The sequence below is a fragment of the Cydia pomonella genome, chromosome 15 (genome assembly GCF_033807575.1).
Source record: "Cydia pomonella isolate Wapato2018A chromosome 15, ilCydPomo1, whole genome shotgun sequence".
Taxonomy (NCBI): Eukaryota; Metazoa; Arthropoda; class Insecta; order Lepidoptera; family Tortricidae; genus Cydia; species Cydia pomonella.
Window position 1 is genome coordinate 1,897,864 of NC_084717.1, and position 9,474 is coordinate 1,907,337.

The following is a 9,474-nucleotide window of genomic DNA, read 5'->3' on the forward strand; positions in this document are numbered from 1 at the left end:
AGTGTACAACAAGCAGAGGCAGACCCAATCTTGATAAGATAAATACCACGCTACGCTGTGCTTAGGTTTACATTTATGAATGTCACGATATCAGTCTCAATTGTAATAATGACCCAATAACTGATACACTTACACAGTTCAGTAATAACGACTGTATCATTGGGCACATAAAGTTGAAGTTGAAAATCGGATGGAGAAATGGAATAAATAAAGGCAAACTAGAACGCTGTTGCGATATCAATAGGAACTGGTTTTGTACTGACAATAGCAGTATTTGATCAGTGTGTACCATATCGTTGGGTGTTGTGTACGTTCTAGTTGATATAGGTATTGTGCTATTTTTATTTACATTTATAGGAAGTTTAGTGTCTATCTGTGTTGTAGGTAAGTTTTTATCAATAAATTTTTACTTTATGTGATATTTAACTGTGGATTTACGTATAAATAAATATTATAGGGAATTATTACACAAATTGACAAAGTACCACAGAGAGCTCAATCAGGCTTATGTTGTGGGTACTTAGACAACGATTATACACTTTTATAAATACTTAATATCTGTGCTCATCACACGAATAAATGACTTTACTGGGATTCGAACCTGGGACCATCGGCTTGATAGGCAGGGTCACTATCCACTAGGCAAGACAGGTCGTCAAAGTATAAAATCTTTAAATAGACGCCTTAAACTAGTTTGTAGCCTTCTACTGGTGTCGGGTTCGGTTCGGAGCCTCCAAATATAGGTATAGGACCTATACCACAGACTATACTATACTATATGTAACTATCGAAAGTATGCGTGTGTATCGGGCCAATTCGAAGAATGATTAAGACACGTTTTAGATCTTGGAAAGATCTTCAAAAGATCGACAGCTAAACGACATGTCAAAATTGACATTTATTTCGTTTCCGCTGTGATCCCAATAGGATCTATCTACGATATTTCTAACGTCAAAGTGAAATTGGTTGCCCGAAACGAGCTGCTTCTGTCAATTATACGACATTTAAACGATATCTAAATTAGAACTTATCTAAACCAGAAATAATCGTTATCGTATCTCATTCTTCAAATCCCTCCCATTTGCCAAATGTGACCAAGTGTGACATGGAGGGGGGAGGGGTCAAAAACCTAAAAATTCGTGTGATGTAATTAATGACCCCTAACGTTTCCTTTAATGCCAAATTTCTTTGTCAACGTACGTATTTTAGTTAAAGTAGGTTCTAAAGATTTTTAAGGACACAAACGGCTTAAAGATGATATTATACACGATAAAAAGACTGTCCTATCCGCAAAACTATCTGGCCGGTCAGGCCATAATGCCATCTCTTTCACTGTTGGTTGGTCTTAACAAGGGTAAAGGAGATAGCATTATGATCTCAGTGGCCAGTTAGTTTTGCGGGAAGTATAGCCAAAAGTGTACCAGGCTTAGAAAATCAAAAAAAGTCCAAATGTCGATGTAACGGTGGAATGCTCCAACACCTCTGTCCTCACGACAATGAGCCGACAATTTTATTATTGGCGGTGTGATATTTCTCGCCAATTTCCGAGGACCCATTCTCGTCAAAACCGAGCCGTTATCGCGTTATCGTTTGACAAATTCTCGCCGCTTTGATGTCGTTATATTGATTCAGTTTTGTGTCGGTTACATCACTTGTGTTGGAATTAAATTTTCTTGTTCAATGTGTTTTACAATGTTTTTGTAAACAGTCATAAATTAGTACGTACGAGTATAAAACAATATTCTTTAACAGTTGGTACACATCATTAAAACTACCAAGTCCTTCTTCGTTCTTCCTCGCGTTTAGAATATTTATTATCTCGTAGGTGTGTATAGAATTAATAAATTAATACATTTCTCACATAAATAGATTCTAATAACTAAATACAAGCATGTTTTTTTTCCTTGTGTCCACTACCAAAAGCGTATCTGGAAAAGATCGCTCTTTAGCGATAAGGCCGTCCATTGTCTACCATAGTTTAATTTATATGTATTCACCTTATATAACGATATCGAGAAAAACGACTTTAATCGATACTTATACAGAACTTGATAAATAAGAATTATAGATATGATATAGGTACTCGTTTACCTTTAAAGAAGTTAATCCATTAAATGAGTTGGCATATTGTAAAAGTCTGTAGAAATTAGGTACTAGAATAATTCTGTTTTTTAATTCTACTTAGTAAGAATTCTGCGCAATAAACATAGAATATTTTTTTCATCATACTTACTCGAAAAAGATCTTATTTGATGCAGGTGAACTGAAGGACAAAGGCCTATATTGTTCCCGCGGGACTTATGGATTGTGGAAAAAAAAGCTATAACTCCCTAGGGAGTTATAACATTTTTTTATTATGTCACTACTTCATACTAACCAAGTAGCGTAAATGAGTTTTACTTTTAAAATACTGCCGTTGATAATTTAATATGTTTGTTTATGTTTGTGGAAGACGTCCATCTGGGCGTCCCAGATACCGCTTGAGTGACGAAGTCCTAAAAGACCTGTTCGCCCTCGGAATACCCAACTGACGTGAAGTGGCGCAGGATAGGGCAGAGTGGCGCTCTCTTGTGTCAGAGGCCAAGATCCTCTTTGGGTCACTGAGCCAGTGAAGTAAGTAAGTAAGTTTATGTTTAAAAATATTTATTTTAATTTGATTAATTTAATAGCCGTTTAAAATATTTTTACATAATTTTCAATCGTGGCTGAATGCCGAATAGGTCTATGCCTTTGATGCCTAACCTGTCAACAAATGACATTATGGCGGACGAATGTTTGATATTTCATCGTATTTAAGAATAATTCCGCTTAAAATTTAGTTTTTTCTTCGCAAGTGTCATGAAAAACATTGTATGTCACTCCGGGGGTAATAATATTGCAAACTCGGGTCTTTAATTACCACCCTCGCTTCCAAAATTTCACTTACCCCATGTAGTACTCTCACATACAGGGGGAAACGTATACGGCTCGTTACGTCACCAGTAGCTGGGATCGACACGTCCGCTCTCACCAACGGCTCTCACGTGACTGTCGCCCCACCACCCGTGAACCCGAGACTACGTCACCCGCACCATAGCTCAATAACACAAACACTACACCCCCTCGTTGCACAAAAAGGTGTACTGTTAAAGAAGCCTTATGTAGTTAAAGCAAAGCAATACCTAGGTACATACTTTGTAATAAAGATTTTTTTTTTCAGAAGCCTTCATCATGTCATCAGCACTATCCAGAACCGCCAGAAGACTGCTATCACGGCAGAACCTATCAGTTTTGTCCAGGAACTATTCCGTATGGACGTCCGAAAACATCGTCAAGTCGCCGTACAAGGACGTCGAGATCCCCAACCGAACTGTCGTGGAACATGTTTGGGAGAATATGGAAAGGTGGCCTGATAAAGTGGCAACGGTAGGAAGTGACAATTTGGCAGAGTTTACCATAGATACAAACTCCAGTTTTTGATATTTAACAAATGAAAGAGTAAGGATTAAAGTCTAATAGCGTTCTAAAAGTTTTGATCATTTGTCAAAGGATGGCAGTGAATTTTCAGTGGCTAAAAAATTTTCTTTGACGACCTCTATTTCAAATTCTCTTTGGTACTACGGACAATACCGTGGGGATTTAGATTATACCAGCATTACTGATTACTGCAGAATTAGTGCAGCATAACATTACTGCTAACTACATTGCTGCCATATATTAAAATCGATGTTGCTGCCCGGATTTTTTACATTTGCGGCAGCAATGCAACTGCCTCAAATGTCAAAAATCCCACGCGCGACAATGATGCCTACTGGCATCATCGCGCCGCAATACTGCATTAGCTAGCTGGTGTAGTCTGAATCCAAAAGGTACCTTAATGGTCGAGTGTACCAAACCATCTGTTGCAGTTAAAACTATCGCAAATATTGTAAGGGAAATTTCATTTCATAGTATGAAATTGTATACTTTTCAGTTGACGGAGCAATAAAATCCTTATCTTTATATAAAACGTGTTAATTTTCAACAGATTTGTGGGTTGACGAATCGTTCCTATACATATCATCAACTTTACAAACAGTCCCGAAACTTTGCGTCGCAACTTCGCAACAAACTGGGAGTAAGAGATGGCGACGTCATTTGTACTATGATGCCAAACTCGCCAGAGTATGTGATAGCTATAGTAGGAATATTGACAGCAGGTGCTGAATTGACAACTGTCAACCCTATATATACGCCTCGTAAGTATGTATTAATTAATTATTCTCTCATAAACTTTAAAGGAAATCTTTTTTTGTGTGAACACTTTGTAATTTACACAATTATCATAATTAAAATATATACAAAAATAACAAAACCTTTAGCTTAACAGTCTCTTGACGTGAACTATGTATTTCATACAATTTTTTATTTTTTTTATTCTTTGACATTTGGAGAACCTTTACACCTCCAAACCTTATTATTGTGTATTATTATTTTTCTCAGACCGTGGGGACCTTATACATCTCCAAACTTAATGTATTTACCGTGGAGACTATACGTCTCTGTCATATTGTATAATATACTTGACTTGGTACATACTAGTTATGTACAGAATGTAGCATTAGTTTATGAGACTGCTAGTTTAACAGTCCAGACGCGGTTTATTTATTTAGTATAAATTTTATTTTGACACTTGGAGAGACTTTACACCTCCAAATTTTATTAGTATTAGTACTCTGACATTGGGGACCTTTTACATCTCCAGATTTAATGTGTTTTTAACTATAGAGACTATACATCTCTATTGTATTGTATTAATTATTTATTTTAAGATTATTATTATGTAATGTTTACCCAGGTATTGGCTGTTGTATTTATAAATGTTGTTATGTATTTTTCATGTCACTATATGATGTTACTATAAATGTTGTATTGACTTGTAAAAGAGCCCTTGAGGCCTACTTGCAGAATAAATTTTTGAATTTTGAATTTGAATTTTTAAAATTAACCTGAAATAATTGGTGAAATTAATAGACAAGTTTACACAAGTTATTTGGTTAATAATCAACCGGCATTTTTATCGCGATGATTAAAAACGTATCTATCGCAGACAGCCTCATAGAAAAATAACGGAAGTCTACTTATTGTTTGATTTCAGATGAAGTACAAAGACAACTTCTTCTCTCCAAGCCTAAAATCATAATTGGTAACATAGACACTGTTGATGTCATCAGAGAGTCATTAAAATTGGCCAAAATGAACATTCCAGTTATATGTATAACAGAAAATAATAGCTTCGTTTCTAACACTATATCATTTAAAGAGTTGACTACAGATGTAGATCATAGTGTTCTTAATGACGCGAGGAAGACTGCGGATGATGTGGCCATACTGCCATATTCTAGTGGTACAACAGGCCTACCTAAAGGTGTAGAATTGACACAAAGGAACATAGTTACGAATTGTGTGCAGTCAGATGTTGAAGGAGTTAAACAATATCGTGATACTACAGGTGTGTTTATTATATGATGCATTCGACTGGAGGTTAACTCGTTGATTCAAGTTGAAGTTGAAGATAATGTCGAACGGAACGAAACTTAAGCACACAATTACTTAAAATCTTAAAACAAATACTAGTTCAAAACACTAATCACACTAATTAGATGTTGACTAGCCTAACCGATGTTGCATATTTTTAAGACTGTACGAAACATGCTATTGTAGCAGTAAGGCTTCACTTACACCTTTTTAATCTTAGCTTAGTTAGTGTATATCTTTAATGAATAATTGTAATTGTTGTACACTTTTCAGCTTCATACCAAGACTCTATAATGGCCGTGCTACCATTCTACCACATCTATGGCTTAGGAATAATTACGCTTCACAAATTATCTATAGGAGCCAAAATAGTTACTTTGCCCAAATTCCAGCCAAATACATTTCTATCAACTTTGAAGGACCACAAAATTAGCCTGCTGTACATAGTTCCTCCCATCGGTAAGAATAATATATCCTTAAATATATTTAAGCTGATTCAGTGAGATTTACAACAAATTAATTACAATAATTCTGTTTTGTATGTTTTTTTTTTTCAGTATTATTTTTGGGGTCACATCCAGAATCTAAAAAAGAACACCTAGCTTATGTAGAAAGAGCAGTTTCTGGAGCAGCGCCTTTACCAAAACTAGATATAGATAGATTCCTCGATAAGTGCAAGGTAACTATTTGTACCATTTGGCGTTGAAACTCTAGGTCCATGGGGTTCCAGCGCGCACAAGTTTTTTTGGAAAAATCGCGAAACGTCTGGTTGACGTAACTGCTGACGGCTTCCTCGCACAACGTATCAGTATTGCGATACAACGAGGAAATGCCGCCAGCATCCTTGGTACAATGCCTCAAGGGCCTATTTTAGATATAAGCTAGTTATAGTAATCATCTGTATATATCCATTATGTATATTTTCATTGTAAACAAAGAATCATTAAAAAAGGTATACTATTAAATATAATCAAATTACATTTTTAACACATCACATAAGACAATTCACATTATCACCAGCATCATTAATATTAAACAGGCTTAGTATTTCATGAGGTTTTTGTGATTTCAGCCTGATGTCAACTTTATCCATTTGTATGGTTTAACTGAGACATCACCGCTGGTATCAACCACTGCTCCTGGGTCAACTAATTATATGACAGCGGGTTTCGCCGTTCCTAACACTAAATTAAGGATAGTTGATCCAGAAATGCGGAATCTTGGACCAAATGAGGTTCGATTTTAAAACATTAAGAAATTTTATCAGTTATAAAATTGTTTCGTATTTGTTTTGTAAATGTTCTATGATGAATTTCTCATGATATGCTTGACAGTTACTGAAATTCAATAGTTGTATAGTGAATTATCTACTGATCAATGTCATACAATGAGCAATTAGAGCTAGATATACTCGTAATATAACTGAAGTGGTACAAGCATGGAACCTTAATAAATATATTATATAATTTGAAACTGTAAAACAAGGAAGAAAACACATAATATAATATACAATCATAAAACAGGTTGGTGAGCTTTTAATCCGAGGGCCTCAAGTAATGAACGGATACAGAGACAATCCAGAAGCCACAAGGAACGTAATAGATGAACAAGGCTGGTTTAGAAGCGGAGACTTGGCTTCTGTAGACGAACATGGGGCAGTCACTATATCCGATAGGCTTAAAGAACTTATTAAGGTAAGTCTAACAAGTTTTTGTTTAGAACTTGTCTAGTGTAGGTATTAAACAATGCTCTTTTGAAAACTTAATGATCTAGTTTAATGAAAAAAGGTATAGACTGAATTAATTTGTTTGAGATCAGACTGCCGTAACGTATCACCTAACATAGTCATGTGTGGTGTGTTGAGTCCAACATTAATCTAGCTTTTACTACCTACAGTGGTAGATGGAATGATCATTTTCACTTCTTCCGCTCGTTACGTTGGTGTTTAATGGCGTTCAAATATAATCAATAATAAACGTCTGTCAAATCTAATAGACCGTTGATAATCGTTTGTCCCTTTCCGTTAGTTTGTCATTTCTGTTTGTTAGAATGAGACATAATTTAACAGAGGTTTGTAAGAGCTGCACCTGGGGATCGATTCGCGAGCGCGAGTACTTATTTCTTTAGTATTAAATAAATATGGTACAGTAACCTTGAATATTTGATATTTCTGTATGTTTTCCTCTCAATTGAAGTAAAAAACAAATTATATAACGCGGGCAGAAATGCCTATTTTATCCTCGCCCTATATCGGCCCTCACCTAGCTTCGGATTTGCCTCGGATAAAATGGGTTACTTTATGTCCTTGTTTTATAATCTACTATTTCCGCTATTTATTGAAATTATAGATAACAAAAACTATAGGAATCAGATAAGCAATTATCGCCCGCAGAACGTTATGTTTTATCCGCATAGATTACTAAGTTTAAAGTATTTGCTGTCTACTCTAATATCCATAACACACATACATATAATGTACTGGATAATTATCACAATTTTGTAGGTATACTGATACCAAGGAATTTTCATATTCTCTTCACACACTTATTGGTAAATATTTATTTGTTTAGTATAGTATCACATAAATCACTTGAATATCGACAACAAGCTCATAAACATGATAATTCTAGAATGTAACAATTTATTCATCGACAGCATTACTGAATATAGTAAAAAGAACTAGGATTTTTACAGCGTGTTTATTTACTAAAATAAATAATTATAATTTTTAGTCTCTATGATTAACATTCAAATGAAATTTACAAGAAATAGTTGCATTTGACGAAAATGTTTTAAGATTTGTAAACAACACATTTTCCAGGTAAAGGGGCTCCAAGTACCACCAGCAGAACTAGAGAGTGTTCTAAAAGAACACCCATCAGTATTAGATGCTGGAGTAGTCGGAATACCCGATGAAAGAACAGGAGAAGCACCAAAGGCCTTTATAGTTTTAAAAGATGGACATAAAGGAGACGAAAATGATATCAAATGTTTCGTAGCAATACGAGTAGCAAATTTCAAAAGATTAAAAGATGTAGTTTTCTTAGACAGTCTTCCGAAAAATCCTTCTGGAAAGTTGCTGAGAAGGGTGCTCAAGGAAAAATATACGTGAGAGAGTGAGATATTTTATAAATAAAAATAGTACTCAAAATGTGCCAAGTAATATTGTGTAAGTATAAATATTGAAAAAAAAAATATATATAAAAGAGTACCTATATTTTGATACTAAACGACATTTTCACAAGATTCTAATGCGATATATTATTGTTTTTTTTTTTCATTTATTTTTCAAAAATTTATTTACATATACATAATCAATTTTTATTTTTATATTTTTTTTTTGTGTTTTATTGCGAATTTGTTTCTAATATTTACAATATTTTATGTTCAATGATAGTTCTGCGTTGAATTTTTGTTTTTCAATGATTTTTCAAAGGCACATAATCAATTTTAAAGTTACTGGCCAAACTACGTATGCGGTTTCTTGCCGAGACAGCGCTCATTTTTTTACTTTTTTGTGCACTTAATAAAGTCGAGTAGGTACCGCACTTAACCTCTTACCGCATATGCAACAATATATGGCTGTTATTCTATTATACTCTATTGACAGCTATTCAAGTTCCAATTTAAACAATTTTTGTACCTACCTAATTATACGATTATACTTGTACCTATGAGTATTATTCAAAATTTCGGCACTTTTCCTTATATATTTCTTTATAATCTCATTTTGGAAATCCAAATCTCAGCACGCAGAATTGAATTCGCTGCCAACATTGCCAGATCAAGCGGATCGTTCACTGGCACGACAACGGGGACATATTTTCCGCTTCCTAAATAATCGAATGAGCTAAAAAAGAACCGTCCATAGCGTTACACTGCCATTCTATAAGATGCGGGACACAGTGTTGCTTCCTGTGGCAAACCCTGTTTTCTTAAACATGTACAGAGTTTCAAATCTTACATTAAAATGTTTGG

At 34.7% G+C, this 9,474-nt stretch overlaps 1 protein-coding gene across 3 annotated transcripts; it reads left to right on the plus strand.

Annotated features, from left to right (window-relative positions):
* Positions 1 to 202: 202 nt before the first annotated feature.
* LOC133525518 (uncharacterized) lies at positions 203 to 9,166 on the plus strand. 3 transcript variants are annotated; one of them, XM_061861783.1, is made up of 9 exons: positions 203 to 384; positions 3,200 to 3,405; positions 4,007 to 4,217; positions 5,117 to 5,470; positions 5,770 to 5,955; positions 6,054 to 6,175; positions 6,569 to 6,730; positions 7,020 to 7,190; positions 8,318 to 9,166. In XM_061861783.1, the coding sequence occupies exons 2-9, from the start codon at positions 3,211 to 3,213 to the stop codon at positions 8,606 to 8,608; spliced, it is 1,692 nt and encodes a 563-aa protein (XP_061717767.1). In that variant the 5' UTR covers positions 203 to 384; positions 3,200 to 3,210; the 3' UTR covers positions 8,609 to 9,166. The 3 variants fall into 3 exon arrangements, with proteins under 3 accessions (XP_061717767.1, XP_061717768.1, XP_061717769.1); XM_061861784.1 differs by having other exon boundaries at positions 3,203 to 3,405; XM_061861785.1 differs by lacking the exon at positions 203 to 384 and adding an exon at positions 391 to 2,617.
* Positions 9,167 to 9,474: the final 308 nt, after the last annotated feature.